The sequence below is a fragment of the Notolepis coatsorum genome (genome assembly GCF_963971535.1).
Source record: "Notolepis coatsorum genome assembly, chromosome: 3".
NCBI lineage: Eukaryota > Metazoa > Chordata > Actinopteri > Aulopiformes > Paralepididae > Notolepis > Notolepis coatsorum.
In genome coordinates this window covers 35585460-35611688 of record NC_140167.1, presented here as the reverse complement: position 1 = coordinate 35611688, position 26229 = coordinate 35585460, and the positions used below count along the sequence as shown (strand labels likewise).

General features: G+C 42.7%; 1 protein-coding gene across 7 annotated transcripts in view; it reads left to right on the top strand.

Annotated features, from left to right (window-relative positions):
• The window catches only part of arel1 (apoptosis resistant E3 ubiquitin protein ligase 1), a 45328-nt gene extending 19317 nt beyond the window's left edge, over positions 1-26011 (top strand). For 2 of the 7 annotated variants that reach the window (XM_084310604.1, XM_084310606.1), the window contains 18 exons: positions 2403-2537; positions 2803-3029; positions 4470-4707; positions 7123-7292; positions 8641-8821; positions 12268-12497; positions 13994-14071; positions 14176-14317; positions 17976-18097; positions 18260-18335; positions 18434-18543; positions 19221-19400; positions 20065-20190; positions 21445-21574; positions 21688-21746; positions 21857-21946; positions 22337-22512; positions 23773-26011. In XM_084310604.1, the coding sequence (XP_084166730.1) occupies positions 2403-2537; positions 2803-3029; positions 4470-4707; positions 7123-7292; positions 8641-8821; positions 12268-12497; positions 13994-14071; positions 14176-14317; positions 17976-18097; positions 18260-18335; positions 18434-18543; positions 19221-19400; positions 20065-20190; positions 21445-21574; positions 21688-21746; positions 21857-21946; positions 22337-22512; positions 23773-23875 (2573 nt within the window). In that variant the 3' untranslated portion in view covers positions 23876-26011. Of the gene's footprint in view, positions 1-1244; positions 1332-2143; positions 2243-2402; positions 2538-2802; positions 3030-4469; positions 4708-7122; positions 7293-8640; positions 8822-12267; positions 12498-13993; positions 14072-14175; positions 14318-17975; positions 18098-18259; positions 18336-18433; positions 18544-19220; positions 19401-20064; positions 20191-21444; positions 21575-21687; positions 21747-21856; positions 21947-22336; positions 22513-23772 lie in introns of those variants that run through there. The other 5 variants (XM_084310608.1, XM_084310610.1, XM_084310609.1 and 2 more) reach the window with 5 other exon arrangements.
• The last annotated feature ends 218 nt before the right edge of the window (positions 26012-26229 follow it).

The following is a 26229-nucleotide window of genomic DNA, read 5'->3' as shown; positions in this document are numbered from 1 at the left end:
TGACAGGCTGCCTCTTCGTGTATCGGAGGGGACACGTGATGCAAGGCTTCTATCCTCCCTACAACCGGACAGTGGGGGGCATCCTCAGAAGGCTGAGATCCTTCAATGTCTGTACAAGGATGTTGAGGATGTTCTACGAGTCGGTGGTGGCGGGCGCCTTCTTGTACGCTGTGACCTGCTGGGGCAGCAGCCTGAGAGCAGGGGACACAAACAGGCTGGATAAGCTGGTCAGGAAGGCCAGTAGCGTGGTTGGGGTAGAGCTGGACTCTCTAGCGAGGGTGGCGGAGAGGAGGAGCCTTGCTAAATCAAATCAAATCAAATTTATTTATAGGGCCCGACAACACACGTTAATGTCCCCATGGGCCGTACAGGTCTTCTTTAAACAAGTCAAGAAGACAACATAACAATAAGTCAAGAACAGAACAAGAACACCATAGGGTCCAAACATTTTTTAGATGAATGCAAATAAATGAAAGAATGCAAGCACTCCCAGACATACCCCACGCGAAGGTAAGGAAAAACTCACTAAAACCTAACAATAGGGAAAAAAAGCTCCACATGCAATGTGGAGGAGAGAAACCTTAGAAGGGCCGTTCAAGGGGGGATCTCCCTTCTTAGATGTCGGTGATAGTAGTGTTGCAGACGGACAGTTGGTAAGCATGCACTCATGTGTGTGGTGAAACACAGATGAGTGCATGCAATAGCAACTGTACATTTTGAAAAATTAAAGATAGAGCTAATAGCGATAGCAGCTGAACATTTTGAAAGATTAAAAAATGCTCCAGGCCATCAGGGAAAACCCCTCCCACCCACTATACACAGACTTGGCTGACAGGAGGAGCATGTTCAGTGCTAGGCTCACACTACCTAAATGCAGCACTGAACGGCACAGGAAGTCCTTCATTCCAACAGCCATCAGACTATACAATGCATCACTGTGCCTCACTGCATCACTGAGCACAGAGTGACAGTTACCATCTTCCTGGACTCTTACTTTTGAAACAGCACTGTGCAATATTACACCTACTGTAGACTTCAGTATATTTTTACTGTACATTTTATTCTATTCTTATTCTTAGGCAATTTGATTCGTTTTGTTATTCTTATTCGTGACCTGTTCTGTCTAAATGTTTAATGTTGAGCGATTTGCAGTGTCAAATTTCCCTTGGGATAATAAAAGTATTTCTATTCTATTCTATTCAGTTAAGCAAAATAAGGTGTCTAGCCAACAAAGAGGAGAAGGCCACAGCATCTGATTGAGCGACAGATACCCTAATTTCGCCAGGGAGCACTCAAACAGAAGGCCAGAATCGGGATAAAAATTAGCTCTTGTGAGTGGTCAATTCACTTATTATTTCTGGTGTATCATTTTAAATGACTTGTCTTTAAAAAAAATTATAAAAAAGATTATTATTTTTTGTCCTTTAGGTATTTTTAGCAGTAAGCATAGTTTATTTAACTTACTGCTAGAGAAGTTGGCTGCTGTTAGGTTACAGGGTTTCTTCTATATATCCCTAGTTTGTATATCCATCTCTCTCGCACACACATGCACTAATGCACACTACTCTCTCCTATCTGAAGTACAAAAGGTCTGTTCGCTGAATGTAGTTGCACTACTGCATTCCTTTTGAGCAGTACTTTAGCCTTTTGTTGTTGTTACATTTGCGTCACTGTTAGCAGAGGTTAATGGGGCAGTACAGGGGCTTGGCAGGGTAAGGAGCTATTCACTTATTTCCTCCTTACCCAGAGTGCTATCTATCCATCCAAATAGTTTTCGTGTGATTTGCTTAGTTTTGGAGATATCTTGCTCTGGAAGTGTCACTCAAAGCACCACAATATATTTGACAAGCTCAAAAGCAATGTCTCTTTCCAGATGTCATGACCCGTTTACTCAAGAGAATCCAGGCACAGACCTCTACCAAGTACACCCCCATTCATTATTACGGAGGGTGTAGGTTTCTGGGGGGTGAACTGCAACTTTAAGTATGTATTACTTGTGGTTTGTGATTATATTCTTAGACAAGGTCAGGATTTGTTTCCCTGTGTAAAGTACATATCAATCAAAATTGGACATTGCTCAGTGAGGTGTCAAGAGTCACTCCCACAATCTTGTCGCCATGTAATTTGTGACGAGATTGTGGCTGTGCAAGTGATTGATTTGGCATAGATCATATCTGACTTGGACATGGTATCATTTTACAGCAGGTTTAGCCATCATAGTTCAAATCTCTTCACAGCGAAGGTAAGAATCGCTATTACCGAAATATATATATCTAAAGGTAATCTGTTCTCTTTCTCAGATCGGGGTGTGGTGTACAGAGGCAGGAGAGAGTCTTTATCAAGATCAGTCTCCTGTGCCATGTTGAAATCATTAATTTGTATTATGTCTGATTTTCTTTCAGCGGGAGCTCTTATATTTGGCTGTACTGTGGCGCTGTGCTTCTTGATACGGGACCTGATGTTTTACGTGATTGGTGAGTTCTCTGGTAGCTTTTTGGCGATGGGCTGCCTGGCGTGGTTCTTCCAGATTCCAAATGGTATGGTGCCTTTATTCTATTTTGTTGTGCTTATTGAATGTATGGCAGGTTGTACAGGTTTTACACATAGTTACTGTAGCATGTGTACCATTTCCTAACTATTGTCAGTGTCCATTCATTTCTGGGAATTTGTGTTCTCTGTTTAAACCAACTCTTTCATGGAATCAACTTGCTTAATCTCAAACACGGAAATAACTTTAAGCTACTGCTAACACACTCAAAATATCTCTCTCTCTCTCTCTCCCTCTCCCTCGCCGTCTGGCAGGTGGAATTACTGTTTCCATCATAGCATTTGTCTTTACCATCAAGTTCCTCTGCGAGCTTGCAGCCCGGGTGGTCAGCTTCCTGCAGAATGAGGACCCGGGGCGACGCGGCGACCGCAGCATCTACGACTATGTCCGGGGCAACTACCTGGACCCACGGTCCTGCAGGGTGTCGTGGGACTGGCGCGACCCGCAGGAAGTGGGACAGACTATGAGCTTCAGAGTGCAGGTGATAACGTCTTCCCTAATCTGGCTCAGATGTGCATGTGCAATTAACTTGCTCCAAGAGGAAATGCTGGTTTAGCATGACTGTGACGAGGATGGTCAGCTGGCTGAAATACATTCAGGGATGGAAATTGATCAGTGATAATTATGAAATTATGAATTAAGAAAGAATGGGGTTAGAGGAAAAAAGAAAGAAAAGAAAACATGTAAAAAAATAGATAAAAAAAAAAGGTCCACTCGGTAAGGTTTTCTATTGTTTGTAATGAAGACCATGTCGACTCAACCATCTACAATTGACCTATCTCAAACTCTGCCCTCTATTCTTGATCAATCAGAACTGTTACTTCCCTAGCACAAGGGAATCAGCAATTGTGATTGGAGGATCAAGAAAAGAGGTCAGAATTTGTGGATGTATATTATGTGGAATATAATATGGCCTACTATAGATTTTTTTTGTAGTCATATCTTCCAGCATAAGGCAGTATACAAGTATGCAATAACAAAAGTATAGTCACAATATGTGTATACAGCCACCCCCCACCCATGTACAGTATAAATACATGTATATACATACATGCCGTATATAACAGTGTGGCTCAGAATAATAGTCATGATTATAGAGGTGTGAGATAATGAATTGGAATAATTCTTCCTTTAAAACACTTTAAAACACCATTTAAAGTTAACAAACACCGCTGACTATAGTTGAGTGAATGGTGTCTGCAGTTAACTAGAGGTCTGCTCCACTGCCCAGTGACGCCATCCAGTGGAGGTTCTCGGGGGGGCGATGCGGTCGAGCTATCAAGACGCACAACACACGTTGGGAAGTTTTATGTGGCTGGCAATGAAGACCGCTTAAACTCGACCATTAAATTAACGTGCTCATTCCGCTTAATTGTGGCTGAATGTACGTGGTCCTCATTCCAAACTCTTGGAAAATCTTAGGGAGTGCACCTTTTTTAAAGGTCCCATATTGTAGTCCTTTTCAACTTTTTAATACAGGTCTTTGAGGTCCCCTTAACATGTCTTTGAAGTTGCTGGGGGAAAAAACACAGCCTCTATACCCCTCTGTTTCAAACTGTTCTCAATGGGCTGTTTCCATGCCTGTAATGAGCGAGCTGCCTTTTTCATATAAATACGGCAATTATCGTACATCTAGTGACTGTGCACGAGCCTGTACCGCCCCAGAGAAATTCAGATCAAACTGTCGGGCATTGCTGATCGAATAACGACTCCAGATCCAGAAATATCTGATCAAACTTACTGTTAAAAAAGTGTTGTCAGGGCACCCAACTGAACTATGTACATATTTCACAATTGCTCAGTGTTGAGAAAACCTTATTGTATAAAAAAAACAATGTAACCCACAGGTAAAGGCATTTTTATATTACATAGTTAAATTGTACAGTTGTATCGGACTGTCCTAACCTCTGTCTTCCCACAGCTGTTCTATAAGAACGGCCAGCCCTTCCCTGCACACCGGCCGGTGGGGTTGAGGGTCAACATCACCCACATTGAGCTGGCTCTGGATATCCCCATCACCCAGGAAGTGCTGCAGGAGCCAGAGTCCAACGCGGTTAAGGTGGCCTTCACTGTGCGCAAGGCCGGACGCTACGCGGTGGCCGTCAAGCTGGGCGGCCTCAACGTGGCCTACAGCCCCTACTACAAGATCTTCCAACCAGGTCGGATAAACGCCACAGATCCAGTCCACATCTCTCACTATGTGTAATTACAAATACAGGGTATCCACAGGGTATTAAAAAGTATTAAATAATTCTCAATTTAAGATTAGATTAAAGTTTATTGTCATTATACATCACAAGTACAGTACAACGAAAAGAAAAGAGTGCAAATATAACAGTAAAGTGCAACAGCAATATACAATATACAGGTGATTAAACTGGGTACATAATATACACATTTGTACACTATATACATATATGTACATCGTTTACATTTTAAGGCCTTAAAAGGTATTAAAAAGTCTTTGCCCAGGTATTCAAAAAAATAAAAATAAATTGGGGGGTATCTAACATATCGTATTGGACAGTGACATCACATTGAATATTTGATTCATATGATTGTTTTCATGATTAGGTAACTAATGGCAAGCTGTAACATTGGCAACTCATTAGATATAATATTGCACACACACAGATCAGAGTTGAAGGTTGTAGTTGACACATTCTCTCTCTCCCTCTCTCTCTCTCTCTCTCTCTACCTCTCTCTATATTCCTTGTTTGTTCATTTGATGTTTCCCCATGATGAATAGTTGAAGTTTGCTGTTGTTGATCGATTGAACGCTACTGTAATGATGCTCTGCGAAGACTGCGATAACGGCCCAGGGTTTATATTATTAATATTCAATTATTTACAGTATGTTGTCAAAATTAAGATTGAGACAAGTCATGACGTCAGCTGTTTTATCTTTCGTTATCGTTTCCATGACAGATTTCACAAGTTTAACTTGATGAGTTTTTAAATGGCCCATTACCATGAAGGGAATTTTAACCTATGTTGTTTTCAGGGGAGGAAATTAGGCCACTTTACTGGCCAAATGCTAGTATTTTTTACGTTTGGCTGGTAAAAAAAATCGGATACCCGCCAGTTGGCTGGTAAGCCAAAAAGTTAGTTTCCTCCCCTGCTGGCGAGTATACAAAAAAATAAAACATTCTGCAATCACTGCACTGGCAAACGGTGCGCGTCTTCTGAGTGTTCGCTTTAGTTGACAGTGCCACGAGAGCACTGCACAAGACCACCCGCGGACATATAATGTTTAATAAACGTTTGCGCATAACTGGCCAACCCGCGGACATATAATAATAAAAGTCCCGCGGTACTAGGCTAGCCATCAGGAGCACTCGCAAACAGATAACGTTAAACACAGCAGAAGATGGAAAACAGACAGACTGACCAACGGGGAACTGCATCCAACCCTAGTACAACCCTCGAGTATAAGTTACTAAGGACACATTTAAATCACAGAGGTGTAATGTTAGTCTACTGGAACTGTATACAGTGGTTAGCTTCTAGTTAGCGTTTTAGCTATAGCTGCTTGCTAGCTAACATTAGCCCCGTGTGCTCAAAGCAGCCAGCTAGGTGTATCTGTTATGACTATAATGTTTCCAAAAAAGCACCGGACTACGACGTAAGGTTAGACATTTTATTTCATGCTCAAAAGCCCCTGGCTTGCACATCGCAGTCACGAAAGGGGCTAGCTCAACCAGTGCACTGTGCACAACAGCACACCAACCCAACTGACGTTACCACAACACTTGACGGTACTTCACAGCACTGTCGTAAGACCACCGTGCTGTCTTAAAGGCACAGTGTGCCTACCCAGATGCATACACAACATTGACGCGGCTTGACATACAAACAAGTAATTATCACAATTAGCGATTTTTTTTGTCTGGTAAAAAATCTGTTTGGCTGGTAAAAAAAAATCAGATACTCGCCAGTTGGCTTGTAAGCCAAAAAGTTAGTTTCCTCCCCTGGTTGTTTTCTTATTTTCATTTGTACTTTATTTAAATTTGGGAGTCAATTGAGGGGGACCAATGATTTTCACTGACAGAGTTTACAAGATGGCATCAACAAATCCAAAAAAATACTAGTTATACAGCCGAAGGAAAATATAAATACAGTAGTAGCTGCATCGTGCAATAGAACAGAATCTTGCAAAATGACTACAGGTGGACAGTGGACGGACGGCCATTGATCAAAAATTTAAAACGTCCAGGAGAGACGAGGGAACAACATTTTAGGTCAAGTCGCAAGTGATTCCATGATGCATCAACACAAAAAGCAGTCTTTCCATGCTCAACCCTAGCACACGGCATGTCAAGAACCAGTCACTGGAGCGTGTTATGCGAGGACCAGTATTCCAGTGCAACATGAGTTGAGTTATAGGATGGTAGTTTGCAGGGCTTTATAAATGTACAGATACCAATGATTATCACGTCTGTCAGTTGTGTGGATAAAAGCTATTTTCTATTACCATCTTGTGTTTGTATCTGACATGCGACTAGTTTGTTTATATTTACCTAAATGGTCAATATGAGATCCTTACAGTTCTCTCTCATTTTCATCCACTTCAGGTACAGTGGTCCCATCCAAAACCAAGATCGCCTACCATTTCTCCACCCTGGTCCTCACCAACGGCCAGCCGCACACCTTGCAGATCGAGCCCCGGGACGAGTATGGCAACCCCACCAGCAACTCCACCTCCCTCATAGACGAGGCCAACTACAGCGTCCACGTCCACTCTGTAAGGAACCCCCTTGTCTTAACATCTATCATAAAAATTTATTGGGTTCTAGGGGCTGTCCCGAATACTTTTTTTGGGCTTTGAAGCTGCTTCTTCACCAATTATTCTATGATATTCAAAGCTTCGCTATGGCGATGGGAGGGGGGTACAAAATGTAATGTCAATGTACCCACCCAGGTATAAAGACCTTACTGTATTTTCAACATACAAAGGTTTTCAGTTCAGTTTCAATTTGTTTCGATTTAAGTAAACATGTCCAGCTAAATTAAGAGTGCACTGACTCTTGCACTGAAATATTTTAAAGTTTTTTTTTTTAGTTCAATGCAAGCTTGCAAATTTAGTTGACGTGCATCTTAGATGAATGGAAGATGAGTTGAAGCCTTTAACATTTAATTAGCAGTTACTCACGGTACTGGAGCACTATCCTTCTGTAAATCCATGGCAGGTATGCAATCCACAATCCAGTAACTGATGTCACACACACATGCACACAGGAGACGTACACCACACTGACAACACAGTCTGTGGTGAAATCATATATAATCCACAAAGTTGGACCTCCGATGAAAACAGTCCTTACTCACAGACTGTAACGTTATCTTCCATCAGGCGCACTAAGTAATGTTACCAACTAAGCTAACACTGCGCTAAACATTAGGCTACAGACATCCACAGTTCATAAACAAACACACTCTTAACTTGCATACAGTTCCATTCTGCCATAAACAACATTCATTTATTGGCTCATCAACGATAAAACTACAGGCTACATTTATCTTTTTTCCCTCACTCTTATCGCTCTTGTCATTCTCCCCAGCAACAGTGCGACATGCTAAGCGTTTAACAAGCTCTATTATTTCTCTAAAAGTAACAAAGTATCGATTTGCAGATTTACTCAGATTAACAAGGGGGGCACAAAACAATTATAAGTGACCGACTTGAATCATAGTTTCTCCCTGAATGTTCAGTGTATATAACTATGTATTTATGTATGTACAAAATGTTTAAAAAAAATCTAATCTAATTTTGGCATTGATTACCATGGCAACGATTGAAGCTTCGAATCATTCAGGTTAGCCCTACTGTCTTCCTAACATCCATCATAATTAAATTTAGTTGTTGGGTTACTAACGTCCATCATAATTGAATTTAACATAATTCAGTTGCTGGGTTACTAGGGTTACCAACATCTGTTGTAAGTGAATTTAGTCACCGGGTTCACAATTATGACTCAACGTGGGAACAATAACTTCCTTCATACAAGTGGCGTGTCTCGGCTCTAGTTTTCCAAATTAGAAACAAATTAACTATGAAAATGTCAACTGGCGTCCATTATGTGTTATTCCAGCTGGGCCCCGTGGACGATGACAGCCTGGAGGAGTGCTACAGTAAGTCTGTGTCCTCCAACAAGCAGCAGTGCCAGGTCCTGCTGAGGCTGACGCTGAAGAAGAGGGGCTGCTTCAGAGCTTGCATCTCCTACAAGGACCAGCCACTCAGCAACGGAGAGTTTGACGTCATTGTCCTCAGCGGTAAGGCTGCTTTCGGGGGGTTCAAATGAGGACAGATAGATAAGATGATCCTCCCTTGGGGAAATTTGGGTGTCAAAGCAGCATGGGGGGGGGGGGGGAGGCGACTGATCGTTTTGTCTTCTGTCCACGTTGTCATGTTTTGATAATACTAATCTGATGTTAACGACAAAATGCTAATATGTCAAATTTCTCACAATCTTAAAATATTTAATGATGTCGATTGAAAAATGTGTTTCAGTTTGATCACAATTTCCATTATAATGCAGTGAGCCCAATATGATGACCATTGATTGGATGGATTATCCACTTTGTTATTTTAGACCTTAGACCCTATTCCTATTTTATCCCCATGTTGCGCAGCCTTAACACATCCAGCGCCAAAAATGCTGTACAGCGTTATTGCCTGCCATGCGTTGAACGCCAACAACGCTGTACAGCGTTTTTGAGATCAATATTTCATTTTTTCGCCATGGCATTCATAATTCATCCAGCCAACCTCCGGTGCTCCAGCGGGACCCTGAATGAGACTGCAACGCCTCAATACCGCCGCCTGGTGGATGGTCGGGCGAGTTACACTCTCAAAACCGGATGGTGTGATCGGTGCGTCGAGGAAATTCCTCCGGCAGTCACATCTTGTTACGTGGATCCAGACAAACACTATAGTGCATATAGATCGCTGCCATAACGCAATAATTGATATGATTTCGGCGTTTATTGCGCCATACAAACCGGAAATGGATGTAGGAGATCGGCGTCAAATAATTGGGATCTTTCTCATCCAGTCTCATCGGCGCACGGTAAGAGGACAGTAACGTTATTTTCAGCCTGATTGTTTATTCATTTCACTGCAAACCATCTGATCAACGTATAAAGCCATAGTAAATAAAGCCGTTACTGACGATCAAGGAATTATAAACGACCCCCCCCTTTACTTCACGCATGATGAAGCATAATGTATACCGATCATATACATTTGAATTTTTTAATATAGCATGTATGGGAAAGAAACGCCAATCGATAATCTACCATATATATGCTTCAGGGCCTATAACTACCGGTACTGTTTTTGGAATTACAGCAGAAAAGATTAAAAACATACTTATATTCTCGACGCTAGTAACACAACAATGTATGAATGAAAAAATATAACGTTCCCACATCCTAAACGATAGATAATCGATGTTGAATGGGCCATAGTAATGTCAATATAGCAATACAATTTAAAAAGTTATAGCTCACCGCGTACCTCGGCGCTATTTCTGCGTCGGGGACAACCTTGCTCGTCACGGATCTGGGGTACACGAGTTCGATTCCCGGACCCGCCGTATTTTCTCAGAGTGTCTTCCCCTACTCTACATCCCATTCAACCTGTTTCTGTCGGTCATGCTTGACCAGAAAAGCGATAAACGCTAAAAAATAAAGTTAAAAAAAAAAAAAAAAAAAAATTATAGCCCTGCAAAGAAGGTAAACATCTCTATAGGCTTTCAACGGTGGCAGGTACTTTGATGGGTACAATGGCTGGCAATCAATGTGTTAACTTGCTCTTTTTGTGCATTGTCTTGTTGCTACTGTATTGATTGATTGATTGAATTTATTTGACAATCAAAATTACATACAATACCGGTACACACATGTACAGCCATCACATATAATCTAAAATCGTCGAGGATTAAAACACAATAAAACCTTACGGTTTATTTCCATTGTGGTCCTCACAATGGACAATGGACAAGATGACTAGTATCCACCATGCACAAATAAGACGTATAAATACAAAATAAATGCAATAACACAAACAAACACAAAGTCTACAGCACACCCCCATATATCATCATCCTAAGCCATTTCTTCATCTCTTTTTAAAAAAAAATCCTTCTGAGACAATCATTTTTATGGACACTGGCAGTTTGTTCCACTCATAGGCTGCAGAGTACCGAAAGGTATTTTTCCCCATTGAGCTACTAAAAATGCACAGTTTGATATCAGTTAAACTGCCCCTCGTTGCATAGGAGTGGGTGTCCCTAAAGCACATACAATTATTTGAGAGATATGAGGGGACCCTATTATACATTATTTTATGGGTAAGGCCCAACTTGATTTGAATAACCCGTTTTTCCACTGGGAGCCAATTAAGTTGATTAAATATGGCTACATCCAGGTGAGTGTGGGTAGGAAGCTTTAACACTACTCTAATCAATTTGTTTTGGGCAGTCTGAAATTTATTTTTAATTTTATGGGGTACCAGAAGGAGGCAGCGTAGTCAAAATGACTGTATCAGGGCACCTGACAACATCCTAAGTGTTTTTCTATCCGACTTACGTGCTAGGAATTTGGTCCTTTGGCTTATCCTAGCCAGGGCTTTCAAGGCCATAGCCTCCCCTGTGAGACATTCGTCCAAGGTGCATCCTAAATATATTATTGAATCATTACCAGAAATTACTGTGGGTGTGGGTGTATGCACAATGGTATGTGCATGTGGAAAGCTATTTTTAGTGTGGGGGATTTCCACTAGGTTTTTTGCTTTAAATTAGCTATTCTTAGTATGTGTGTTTGGGAATTTCCACCTGATAAACCTGCTTTGAGCGCTTTATGGGAACTTCCTGCATGTCACCTCTCTTTTTAGATGCTGCAAACCGTGTTTTTTATTTTGCATATTTACTCTGAGTTTGGGAGCGTTCAATCTAAATTAAAATACTCAAATAAAGCACCTAGCATATTTTTATAATACATCCACAGAGCTTTTAGAAAGGTGCAGAATAAAAGTATTGCTTTTCCACCCAAAACATTTTTGATCAATGAATTTTTCATTTAAAAATCATCCAAAATGAATGTTGTTGTTTTCATGTTACGTGCATGTGTCCCCTCCCTACTTCCCATTTCCTCACGTGGAATGCACCTGATTGGATAAATGACATGCCGGTGCTCTACTGCAACATCTAGTGGCTGAATGTCATCTATGGCACCTTTTTAAGTACAGCACCTGAGTAACAATTGATTGATTGATAACTCTAACAGATTACAGAATGGGTACAGTACAGCTCAATACACACATTGTTAAGAGGATGCAGACCAGAGAAAGACTTTCATCTTGTTTACATCAGGGTCCCCAATTTTCAATTCGTAATGACATGTATGACATACACAACATACAGATATCCAGATATAAAAATCGAATCATCTAATCTAATCATGACATTTATGACATACATGACATACAGATATACAGTACTGTTACATTTGTGACATACAAGATATGCAAATATACAGTACTGTTAAACAGAGATCCTAATTGTAAATATATACATATGAGGGGGAGGGAACTGTACATTAGGAGGCGGTGGGAGGTGGGTTCGGACATTTACGGGGGCCAGTTTCGAATCGCAATACTTAGTTACTTCCCATCACTGTTTCCTAGCAACTCATGCACCATGTCCCCTTGCTTGCAGAGAACGAGAAGAACTGCGTGGAGAAGAACGTGTCCACGCCGGGCATCAGCATCTACTTCGAGGCCTACCTGTACGGCAGCAGTTCCTCCTGGCAGCTGCCGGCCGCCGCTCTGCTGGCTCCCCAGAGGAGGCCCTCCGTGGAGGAGGAGGAGGAGCACGACTCCCCTGTGGAGGGACAACCGGAGAAGGTCAAGAAACCAAAGAAGGTCTACTGCTACATATCGCCAAAGGTGTGTGGACGGCGTTATGATGACGCGTTTAAGCTCCATGGAAGTATCTAGTGTACCATGGACACCTCATCCATCTTTCCAAATTCACGTTTTGTGTTATCTGTCTTTGTATTGTATTCTTTTGTTTGTTAGTTTTTTAACTGTAAAGTCATTTCTTTTTCAGATGTTGTGCTCCTTTTTTATATAGAATAGTATATAAAATATATTATAAAATGTAATATCTTAAAAAATCTAAAATAAAAAGCTTGAGGAAAGTGAGAAATAATAATAAATAAAACTTCGCTTTGTTTAACACTAGAACAGCTGGGCCTGTTACATGACTGTTTTTGAATTTTAGAATTCCAATAACTTAACGTAATCAACACCCTCCCTCCGTGACAAATGTGTTATGTTAAACATCTGCAATGTTAGAATAAAAAAATTATTTATACAGGAATAAAGTTGGATGCTGTTTAGCCCTTGACTGCGGTGGTCGGTTATATAACCCTCTCCTCTCCCTCATTTACTGAGCGCTCAGACGAGGACTGGGCCTGTGTTTCTTGATTGCCCACTCTGTGGCTTTTGTCCCTTAGATACTGAGGAAAAAATGTGAATTGTAAGGCTTTATATCTTTCTTTGTTTCCTTTTACTCCTAGGCTATTTATCATTCTTGTGTGTGAGGAATTATGATAATAGACTTTAGAAACAAAATCTTGAACACAATTTGTAGTAGAGACATGAACATTATTTAATGCTGTTTCCTACGCACATAATACGTATCATGCTTAGACTTTTTCTGCTCTATAAACTTGATTTTGTTTTCACACAAATATCAGAACAAAATCTTGAGCAGCCTAGTCCACAGACTCTGTAAGAATACGCACACGGCACTGGTTTAACGGGGGAGGGAAGGTTAGACCAAGCCGCATACCACAGACGTGTGCAAGGTCCACTGTTTTTTTTTTTTTTTATTGGTCTTTTTCCCCCTCTATTTTCCTCCGATTTTCTCCCATCCCAATGTTAGTCGTATGCCAATTCCCAGTCCCTTCCTGGTCGCTGCGCTTTACCCCCCACAGTCAGATCATTTGGGAGAGTGGAGGCTACCACGTGCTTCCTCCGACACACGTCCAGCCAATCACCGCTTCTTTTCACCTGGCAGCGCGGATTCTCATTGAGAGGGCGTAGCGTGTGGGAGGACCACACTATCCCCCTCACGTCCAATCCGCGCTTAGCAGGCGCCCCGACCGAACTGTAGGAGTCACTGTTTACAACGACCCGGACCCACCCCGCCAGCTTCTCCCACCCTCTGATACAGCCAATTGTATCAGTGCAGACGGCCAGCCAAGCTGGTGACAACCCCGGAGCTGTGAGCTGGATTCGAACAGGCGAACCAAGCTCACAGCTCCGGGGCTGGTGACGAACGCAATCTCCGCTCGACCACCTAACCGCTACAAGGTCCACTGTTCTAGTGTTGAGGCGTTGTGATGTTGACGAGTCTTCTTTTTCATCCACCACAGCAACTGTCCGTGAAGGAGTTCTACCTGAAAATTATTCCATGGCGCCTTTTCACATTTCGAGTGTGTCCAGGGACCAAGGTACGCAGAGTTCTTGCGTAGAACGTCCGTGTTCAACAGGCAGCTTGATGTAACCATCATTAGTCTTGACGAGATGGCCTTAATCTGCTGATCTCTCCCCTCAGTTCACCTACCATGGCCCCGACCCCATTCACAAGTACCTGACCCTAGTGGTGGATGATGGGATACAACCTCCCGTGGAGCTCAGCTGTAAAGACAGGAACATCATGGCTGCCACCTTCATCCGCTTCCTGCACAAGAACATTGGTCAGTTTGACTCTACCGAGTAGAACCAAAAGTGAATAGATGGGGAAGAGAGTTGACTGTGATTATGAGCCTTTGGAATGTTTGCAGTTCAGAGGTGCACAACTGCACATATCCAAGTCCATGAAATGTAAACTCTTCAATGGATATTTATGATATGAAACTGTATGGGTGGAAATCCTATTCGAAAGGGCGAAATCCCTACTGGTTGGCACAGTCTACAGGCCGCCAGATCATAGTGGCTTTTATGATACAATGGATGGGTGTTTAGCTGGAGTTGAGGATGTAGACAAAATTCTTATTGGAGACTGGAACACGGATATGCAACGAAAAGATGCACCCGTCTTCAAGGCCTTCAGTAGGTTTTGTGATCTGCATGGCCTCAGCCAGCTAATCACCCAACCCACACGTGTATGTGAATCAACTCAGACTACCATTGACCTCATTCTGACCTCCGACAAGTCCAAGATCTCAAATAAAGGGGTTATAGCATGTGGGTTAAGTGATCATTATATGATATTCTGTACCCGAAAAAAACTAAAACAAAAGGCTGGCTGCCACAAAACAGTCACATCTAGAGACCTCAAAACCTACTCTAGCGAGGCCTTCAACCTTGAACTGGAGAGTCTGGACTGGTCAGATGAACTCAATGGTACACTGGTTGACGAAACATGGCTTGGTTTCAAAACCAAATTCTCAGCAATACTAAACGACATGGCCCCCCTAAGAACCACCAGGGTAAAAAATCGCGCTGAGCCGTGGATGCACTCCGAAATACTGGCCGCTATGAAAACCAGAGACAAAAAATGCTCTGAGTTTCGTAAAAGTCAGTCAAAGCTTACTAAAAGCACGAGCAGTGAACTCCAAGCCCACGTGACTGAACTCAAACTAGAAAGAAACAGACTAAGAAACGACGTAAACTCCATGATCAAAACTGCAAAAAAGAATTTCATCAATGACAAAACTGAGGAAAACAAAAACAAACCACGTGAACTTTGGAAATTACTCAATAATCAACTAGGATGCAGTAAAAAACTTAAAACCAGATTCTCAAACATAAACATAAAAACTGACAACACGCTCATCACAGACAAGCTGGATGTAGCCAATTACTTAAACATTTTCTTCACAAACATAGCCACAACACTGGTAAACAAACTACCCTCCCACTCAGGGCTTTATGGGGTAGAACACATAGTAGCTTTCTACAAAAACCTAGGGGTCCGCAAGGACGACTTCAAGCTGGAAATGGTAACAACAGATGAGGTACTCAATAAACTGAGCGCCCTCCAACCTAACAAGGCCACTGGCCATGACAACATCCCCTCCAAATTCCTCAGAGACTCAGCAGCCGCCATCACACCAATCATCACACACATAATAAACCTCTCCATAAAACAGGGACACGTCCCCAAGGACTTCAAAATTGCGAGGGTGACCCCTCTGCACAAAAAGGGCAGCAAATTAGACCCAGGCAACTACCGCCCTGTTTCTATTCTCACCTCCATCTCGAAAGTCATGGAAAAAATAGTCTACGAACAGGTCGAAAAGTACCTAGCGGAAAAAAATCTAATCTACGAATTCCAATCTGGCTTCAGAACATCCCACTCCACTGACACATGCCTTCTCTATTTGAATGACCACATCAAACAAGAGGTGGACGCAGGCAAATACTGCGGCATGGTCATGCTGGACCTACAAAAGGCCTTTGACACGGTCAATCACTCCATTCTGATTGACAAGCTAAAAGCAATTGGTTTTGATAGTCTATCAGTGAGCTGGATGCAATCCTACCTTGAGGGGAGGGAACAGATGGTGGAGGTAAACGGTACCCTATCCCCCCCCCTCACAGTGAGCTGTGGTGTTCCACAAGGAAGCATACTAGGACCGCTACTGTTCCTAATTTATGCAAATGACATGTCGTCAGCTTGTGACTGCAACTTGTTCCTGTTTGCGGACGACTCAGCCCTGCTGGTCTCTGACAAGAACAAGTTACAGGTTGAAAAAACCCTCAGCTCGGAACTAGGCAGAATCTGCATATGGCTCGCTGATAACAAACTATCATTACACATGGGCAAAACAGAGTCCATTCTCTTCGGTTCAAATAACAAACTCAGCAAGACCGACGGCTTCTCAGTTACAGTGGGTGACAATATTGTCACAAGGAAAGATGAAATTACCTACCTGGGGTCCATCCTAGAGGCTAATCTCTCCTGTGACAAAATGGCATCCAATGTAATAAAAAAAGTCAACCAACGAACTCGATTCTTGTACCGGATCTCCTCTCTGGTAAACAAGAACACCCTGAAGACTCTGGCAGGAGCACTCATTCAGGGGTACTACGACTATGCTTGCACCTCATGGTACCAAAGCACCTCAAAGGCGCTAAAAACAAAATTACAAACATCTCAAAACAAACTGGTCAGACTACTGCTTGACCTTACTCCTAGAACCCACCTCACCCCTGCCCACTTCGACAACCTAGGATGGCTTAGAGTAGACGACAGAGTACAACAACTTGCAATGGGCCTGGTCTACAAGATACACTACACGACCAAGGTACCCATGTACATGTCAAAATACTTCCCAAAGGTCAGTGAATACCACGATCACAACACCAGAGGGAGCTCCACAAATCATGTCAAACCCAGATTCGGCTCAAATAAGGGACTAAACACGTTTCGCAATTATGCCACATCAATGTGGAACGCCCTACCCAAAGCTGTAAAGGAATGTGGATCACTACCCACTTTCAAAACCTCTCTCAAGGGACACCTACGGGAGACTGCAATTCAACACTGGCCCCTGTAAATATCCTAACCCAATCATTCCAACCCCCTCCAATGTACAGTCATTTACCTAGTATGGTTTTGTCAATAGTTCAATGTACAATTGTGTTTGTTTGTACAGTGTCTCCTCCCCCCCCCCCCTCAATGTACAGTGTTACTTGTTTATACAGTGTGCCCCCCCCCCCCCCAACCACCTCCAATGTAAATTACCCAGTATGGTTGTCAATATCCCAATGTACCCAACCCCCCCCACCCAACCTCCAATGTACAGTTTCTACGTCAAATGTATATACTCCCTTTTCTTGACTCCTTCTGTATCACAAACAGTACTGTATTTGCAAATCTGGTATGTCATAAATGTATAGATGTAGCAGTACTGACTATCTGTATGTCATGTATGTCATATATGTCTATATGAATTGAAAATGGGGGACCCTGATGGAAACAAGACAAACGTCTTTCTCAGGTCTGCATCCCCTTAACAATTGTATGTATTGAGCCGTACTGTATTGTACCCATTCTGCAATCTGTTAAATAAAGTTTTCATTCATTCATTCATATTCATGATTTGCTTATGTATTTATGATCATCGTGTTTTGATCTGATCAACTGACTTGGCAGAAGGACTAAGCACACCGTACATGGACTTATAGGCCAAGCCCTCCTGTCATGAATATTTAAGAGAATACCGGTAGACCGGAGAGACTCATTATAATGTTGTGTACACTTGAGTAGCCCTAGCTTGTGTTCCCACCTAGCGTCCTGAAGTCGTAAATCTTCCCAACTGCAAACTTGGATAGTACCTGTTTTGTAGAAAGTGCTGTAGTGTAACGGAGAACGTTAACGGTATTGTGTGGCGGTATCGTCCACAGGTGGCTCTGAGACATTCCAGGACAAGGTGAACTTCTTCCAGCGTGAACTCAGACACATCCACTCCAAGAGACCTCGTACCAAGACTTGCCTGAAAATCACACGCCACTCCGTCCTGGATTCAGTGAGTGCTTTTCCAGTTCTGAACACAACGAACAATGCTGTTTTCTTTGTTTGTCACAGTGAAGCTGTTCCTACTATATGTATTGTGGAACTAATCATGTATCCGGAGTACATTTCTTACCCTTTCCTTCCATCCGCCTTTCTCCTCTTGTTCCCTGTCCAGTCCTTGAAGGCTACCAAGAACTTCTCTGTGTCCGACTGGTGTAAGAACTTTGAGGTGGTGTTTCAGGAAGAGGAGGGTGAGTAAGATGACACCGTAGACCTAAGTTGGCCTGTATTGAATATGGTGACTCAGTAACCGGACCAAAATGGCTAAACCTGTGACATTGCTCCGTAGCTCTGGACTGGGGAGGGCCTCGCAGGGAGTGGTTTGAGGTGATCTGTAAGACCCTGTTTGACACCAACAATCAGCTCTTCACACGCTTCAGCGACAACAACCAGGGCCTGGTAAGTTGATTTTCCTATAAACTGTCAAAACCACTCAATTGTGAATTCTTAGTTTCCAGGTAGTAACACTGTACTACTAATAATACATTCAATTGTATTGCTTTTACAGTGCTCAAAGACGCTTTACAGTGTAAACAAAAAAAGAAACTGAACGAAACAAAAATGGTTAAATAATGGTCGAAAGCAAGAGTGAAAAGGTGGGTTTTGAGGGCTGTTAAAGGACAGTAGTTGGCGGTCCGGATGTGGCTGGGGAGGGCATTCCAGAGGGAGGGTGCGGCTGCAGCAAAAGACTCATCACCCCGGGTCCGGAGCCTGGTCTTGATAGGACTCAGTAGGTTGGCATCAGGGGGGCGCAGGTTGTTGAGGGCTTTGAATGTGATGAGCAGTATTTTGAAGTGTATCCGGTATTTCATTGGGAGCCAGTGAAAGTTGTGGAGGACAGGGGTGATGTGGTCAGAGTGGCCGGTGGAGGTGAGCATGCAGGGGGCAGAGTTTTGGACCTAATATTGTATTTTATTGACGATGTTTTTTGGTGAACCGTAAAGGATGCTATTGCAGTAGTGAGGATGAAATTAATGAATGAATGGACCAGTGTTTCAGCAGCGGAGAGGTGGTGATGTACTGCTGATTTGCTAATCTCGTCCTACCCTCCCCCCCCCCCCCCCCCCCCCCCCCAGGTACACCCAAACGCTGAACGGCCACCTTGCCTGCGTGTGAAGATGTATGAGCTTGCAGGCCGCGTCGTAGGGAAGTGTCTGTATGAGTCTGCTCTGGGTGGGGCCTACAAGCAGCTGGTCAAAGCCCGCTTTACCCGGTCCTTCCTTGCCCAGATCATCGGCCTCAGAATTAACTACAAGGTACACACAACACAGTACACAGTACACACTAACACAGTACACACAACACACTATGGAACCAGCTTCCCCTGGAGATCCGATCTGCCCCCTCGCTGGAGACTTTTAAGGCCTGTCTAAAAACCCACTTCTATTCCCTGGCCTTCAATAAACCCTGATTCTCCCACACCCTAACTCACACACTCCCATGTAATTTTATCCTGCCCCCTCCCTCTTGTATCTCTTCTTATGCTCCTCTGTCCCCTGTGTGCTACTGTACTTTGTGCTTGTACTTTGTGCTACTTGTCCTGCTGTGCCTTTTTGTATTTGTGTATTTTATATTAGGACATTGATTTTAAGCTTTGACTGTACAGCACTTTGGTTGGCTCTTGTGCTTTTAAACGTGCTATATAAATAAATGACCTTACCTTACACTAACCAACACACTAACCAATGGATAGAATCTCCTCCCATAAGTGATTGTTTACCATCACTCAAAACCCCATTTTACGATTTTCACAGGAGAACTAGCCAATTTGTCGTGCCGTTTATACAACGTATTCAGTTTTCACAGCTGAGCTGTAAAGAGGCTTAAGTAATTTTTTTTTACGGCTCAGGCGAGGAGATGAAATGACGTGCTTATTTTAAAAACACGTCGTTGTGTTCATTTAAATCTTTCCACGGGCAGTACTTCGAGACGGACGACCAGGAGTTCTATAAAACTAAAGTGTGCTTCATCCTGAACAACGACGTGAGTGAGATGGACCTGGTCTTCGCCGAGGAGAAGTACAGCAAGTCGGGACAGCTGGAGAAGGTGACGTCACGCCGCATCCCCTTTCACCCCTTATGTCATTTCATAGGAGATGGGAACAACAGACCAAATAAAATAAACCATGTTGCTTATTTGGCAAGCGCCCACTCGCTCATCTTGAGACTGAGTGTTGGGAGTTGATATAAATGTGGAGTGAAATTTGGCAGCCGCAGTTCAAAACAACCAGCTTAAGATATTAAGCGGATCTGAATCACTTGGGATATTAGCGCGCTCTCTCGCTCTCCTCTCCACCATGCCGTCCTGTCCATAGGAGGACGGCAGCGAATGTTACCCTGTGTGTCTTCGGTTCATCTTCTCCCGATCTGTTCCCCAGCTCAGACTCTGGGAGTGCATCGCACCCTTTCATAGAGTTGTCCTTTGATCCTGTTTTTGTAGCATAGATGTTTTCTTGGATGGGAGTCACAACACCCAAGCATCAGCCATTAGCCGTTAGAGTTGGTCCTCCAGGTTATGGGTTACAGACTCTCACCACCTGAGATAAGGCAGGCGTTGGGATGTGTACATGCTGTCACAGCACTTAAACCCACATCGACTCCTGTTACTTAAAGGTGGCTTACGCGTCCAGCTGGAATGGAGTAAGCTCTGCGTCACTGGGCGCCATGCGCTATGCATGCAGCCCAACAAAGGTTTTCCACAGACTCCCAGAGGCACAGGCAACTTCAAGCTGGATAAATATTTTTTTAATGATAATAAAAATATTTATATAATTTAAATATATAAAATATTTCCCGACCTCTGATTGGCAGGCGGTTTTATTATGGGTACTTTTCGACGAGAAACACAATGGTGGTGTTAGTTTTCCCCAATGTGGCCCCGGTAACACCACTTGGCAGGCCAAAAACATCTGATTGGTAACATGTCTGATTACAGGGCCTGGGAGTCACAGAGACCAGATTATTTTCCCAGTGCATTTGATTTATCGACAACTGTTTGGATATGAAGATAATTTCACCAAATATGACCAAAATGGTTCTAAAACGGATTTGCTTACTCCGCATTTAATAAGGAGAAGACGCAACAGAAAACCTTGTGAAGTAGCTACATTGTTTCTGTGCAAAGCTTCCACCACCAGCAATGCAAGACAGACGGATATAACAATTTGGGGTTAAATCTCTAGTGTATCAGATGAAACTATGGTCTTTGCTATACCAATCTGTCCAGAACCAAGAGCTGTGTGTGAGTCACCATGTGTGATGTTTGCCTGTAGTCACTGAACTGTGTCACGGTGTCTTTCAGGTGGTGGAGCTGATCTCAGGAGGAGCCCAGATCACCGTCACCAATGAGAACAAGATGCATTATCTTAACTTGCTGGCCCAGTACAGGCTGGCCAGTCAGGTGAGAGATGAGGTGGAACACTTCCTCAAAGGTAAGGAAATTACGTCATGTGTTCAGCCAGCTGCTCTAATCTGAGATCTTTGGGGAATGTGCAATCAACCCGGCTAACTTTTTGTTTTGTTCTTTTTTGTGTGTTAATTACAGGTTTGAATGAACTGGTTCCAGAAAATCTGTTAGCCATATTTGATGAAAATGAGTTGGAGGTAGGTTTGGTGTCTTGATCGTTTGAAATGTGATTTGTTTATTTGATTTGTTGCATAAAAAAAAATCGACACGATGGACATTGTTTATGATTGTGATCCTTTGTGTGCAGCTGTTAATGTGTGGCACTGGGAACATCAACGTGCAGGACTTCAAGGCTCACGCTGTGATTGTCGGGGGATCATGGCACTTTAGAGAGAAGGTAAGAGATAATTTGTGGTTTATCCCGTTATAATGACATGCTTGAACCTGAGCCGCGATGGAAAATGTCGACCTCCTTTTAGTGTTTATAAGTCAAAGGCCCTAAACCTCACTAAGATTGCATTGTGTGGGCAAAATGCACCATTTTTGGATCCTGATTTGCACAAGCAAAAAGCCCTGCACACCCAAACCGCCCCACTCTAATATAATTTGCGAGCACACCGTGTGGGGGTCTATATATTTCTGCCTTGATCAGGCGCTCCTAGTGTTATGTGTCTTGTCTAGCTCTATTCTCACCATGTTGGGAGGTGCATCAGGCAGTATACACACACACAACGCACAAGCCCTTACTGCATCAGGGCCTAAAAGTGGTGGTGTTTTGTCGTCCCAGGTGATGAAGTGGTTCTGGGCGGTGGTGTCCAGCTTCACCCAGGAGGAGCTGGCTCGACTGCTGCAGTTCACCACAGGCTCCTCCCAGCTCCCCCCTGGGGGGTTCAACACCCTCTCCCCATCTTTCCAGATCATCGCGGCTCCCACCCAGAGCACCCTACCCACTGCACACACCTGGTGAGTAGAGAGACAGTACTGCATACAGTCTTGAGTGTTACATAGATTACTGTATACGGTCTGAGTGTTACATAGATTACTGTATACGGTCTGAATGTTACATAGATTACTGTATACGGTCTGAGTGTTACATAGATGACTGTATACAGTCTTGAGTGTTACATAGATTACTGTATACGGTCTTGAGTGTTACATAGATTACTGTATACGGTCTTGAGTGTTACATAGATTACTGTATACAGTCTTGAGTGTTCCATAGATCACCTGGTGAGACACAGTACTGTATACAGTCTTGAGTGTTACATAGATTACTGTATACAGTCTTGAGTGTTACATAGATCACCTGGTGAGTAAAACACATGCAGACCAAGGTTATTATAGTTAACTTAAACTAAAAACTAAAACTAGGTGTTAAAAAAAACATTTTTGTTAACTGAAATGAAAATTAAACTGAAACTATATTGTGTACTTACAAAACTAACTCAAATAAATAAGATTTGACCGCAAGCATTATGATGCATAATGTTTGAGACTGGGATGTCTACATGATTGTGAGTCAATTGCCTTCACAAAGTGATGTGTTTGCATTACACAATACCTATTCTGAACTTCTCCAGTACTGTATACAGTATGAGGCTTAACATATAGAGCATAGTTACTCATTTGAGATGGTACAATGAAAATCTTGTTTTTCAATCTATTTCTTTACAGAAGGTATGTTGATGTAACAGTACCCAGAATGTTAGAGCAAAGTTAAGCTTTTTTATGTCTATCGCCCTCGATATCGACAGAATCAAGCCATTTCAGATGTCCAATCTGCTTCCTTCCCCTCAAACATAATACAGACAGGTTACTCTGATTGGCCCATCACTCATATCTAGGTGCTCTGATTGGCCCATCAGTCACATCTAGCTGCTCTGATTGGCCCATCAGTCATATCTAGCTGCAGTCACTCTGCAGCCAAGGAGGGGTAGTGAGTGATCAAGCATCTATGTAGTGTCTAGTGAACAGAAGGCCACGCCCCCCTCAGCCTACTGAGACTTGGCTGTGTTCAGACAGAGAGCATGACTTAAAACGGTTGTATCAAAACAAATTATACTTCTGAAGCTGGAAAAACTATACTTACAACATTAACATTCCACAATAAGCAATTTATGACTGAATTAAAACATCATTGTGCCGTATCCATCTAGATCCAAACGTTAGACGCATGTTGGGATAACTGGCTGACTCACTGTGGTCTTCCTCTGACCTCTCTAGTTTCAACCAGCTGTGCCTCCCTACCTACGACTCCTACGAGGAGCTGCACAAGATGCTGAAGCTGGCCATCAGCGAGGGCAGCGAGGGCTTCGGCATGCTCTGAGGCCCCCCCACCGACCCAACCCACCCCCCTCCCCTCTCCCCCTCCTCCTTTGTGGAGTTTGCCACCGTTGGCACTGTGGTTCCATACATACAGCAGGAGACAGTCCTGGTACCGACCCTGGCACCTCCTTCATCTGCTTTGGACAGCGGGGCGTCTTTTGAAGAGAATCACCCAGACTACCTGTAATTCTCTCTCGGGAGTGAGAGGGTTGTTAAAACGGCAAGTCCCGGAAGGCTTGTGGTAGAATTGGGACATGTTCGATGGATTCTAGCACTATGTATATGTACAAAGTTTGCTTTTGTAAAAAGAAAAAAGAAATAACTTTCTGATGAAGGCTTGGCTAGGGCTAGTTTAATTCTAGATGCTAAAGTTGCTTAGTTTTATATGTTTGAGAGACGAAAGGGCACTAGTGAAACGGTCTTGAGTGTGTGTGTGTGTGTTCTTTCTTTCATTCTTTGCATCTGGCAAGCTGAAGGAACATTTTAGAAGCGGCCTACATGTAAGCGAGCTGCACCCACCCCACAGCACTTTGGCCTTAACCGATCAGGGACTGACGTGTGTATGTAAATATATAATATCACTCTTTTATTTCAATACTTGTACATACATGTATATAGGTTTTCATTACGTTACCTTTTTTGATTTGATATTTAAAGAGAAGGGACTTGATTTCTTTATTACCCTTTTGGTGGGTTGAGAGTTTGTATTATAATTTTGTCTTGTTTTGTCAGACAAGACGGCCGGGTTTTAAAACCAAGCCAAGCTATTCCCGATGTTCACACGTGTGTTTTAACTTATTGTGTCTTGAGAAAGAAGTTTGCGTCGATCCATAATATCACTGGAGATAACGTTGATCTGTCTGGAGCACCGACCAAGGTTTTTGTTTCCGTTTATTTTTATTTTTTATATAACCTGCCTTATTGAAGCCCTTTGCCTCCGGTCATATCTGGTAAGGTGTGTGTGTATAGCTGAGAGCCTAGTCGACCTGTAATAGAAATGTTATGACATCACCTAATAATACTCTGCTATACTTTTCAGCGTGGGTTTTCATTCACAGCCTTGTAAAGGTATACCTCAGAAGCTCCTATCTCACCTATGCATCCTCTTTAACACCAGTGTGTGAGTGTGTGGTTTATCAGAGCTGCCTCCTCCCTGCCTGGACAACCATAGTCATGTAGGCATACAGGAGAGGTCCAGTATACCGAGGAGAAGATGTCCTATGTTTGTTTTCTTCGTGTTGTTGTAAATCCATTTGACTTCTCTTCAAAGACCATTATTTGTTTGTGTTGTGTCAGTATTCTAAGCTAAGAATTGTGTGAAAGTTGTTTATTTTCTGTCCCTTTTTACTGTGAAGCAATTCCATTGCTGTTGCAAACGTCATAAATGAATTGGTTAGCCATGTGTACATACAGTATTTTGTGCTGCCGGCCAGAATTATGTATAGAGCATTTTTAGGAACCGTATAGCTTAACGGAGCAGCATAAAGCAAACATTGTTATGCAACATTGCACTCAAGACAATATTTAAATTTTTATGATATTTCACTTTATTTCACACACTTATTATTGTCACGGAGCACCCCGAATGCAATTACATGTCATTATCCTCAGATTGCAGTGGAAATGCCACTCGGCCTCTAAGAGATTTATTACAGGAACGTAACCCCAGCAGTGAGGAACATGGCACACCGATGGTACGGTAACGGCACTTGGCACATGTTACTACAAGTAGCTCACCGTTCAGTCAATGCATTCGTTTCTTGAGATGTGGCAATCTGCCTCCTTTCATCTCATTCTTCTTCAAACAGTGTGCATTAGTTGGAATACAGTTGGATATGGTCATGATAGAAATGAGGTGTGTTTTGTGTTTTGTCCCTAGCTAGCATTTCACTTTTCTGAGCACCTACTGCTCTCAGTGGTTCACGTTGGAATGGTTTCCGAATTCCGAAACATCTGTGATGACCTGGATATGGTTTTGAATTTTTATCTATGTAAATATTGTGAAATAGTTGCTTATGACTTTGAAGTTGGAGTTTTCTTTTGTAAAATGGCAAGCTGTTGGCCACCATTGCTGATGAATGTTTGGGGTTCTCTGCACTACAGTCTTTGTTGTCTATGGGAATAAACAAGTGATGGACAAAAAAAATCTAGCAGGTGTCTTTGTGTGCCCTAATCTCTATTTCTAATGCTCTATTCTATGATTATAACTGGGGGGGGGGGGTCAATTACACTTTACTCATTTGCCAAATCATGTAGTCTGATTTGAGATTGAGGATAATTATATTTGAACAATGTTATTGTGTAGGATCAAAGCTAAGAACTGATTCATGATTACCACTTCAAGTTTGATCGAGG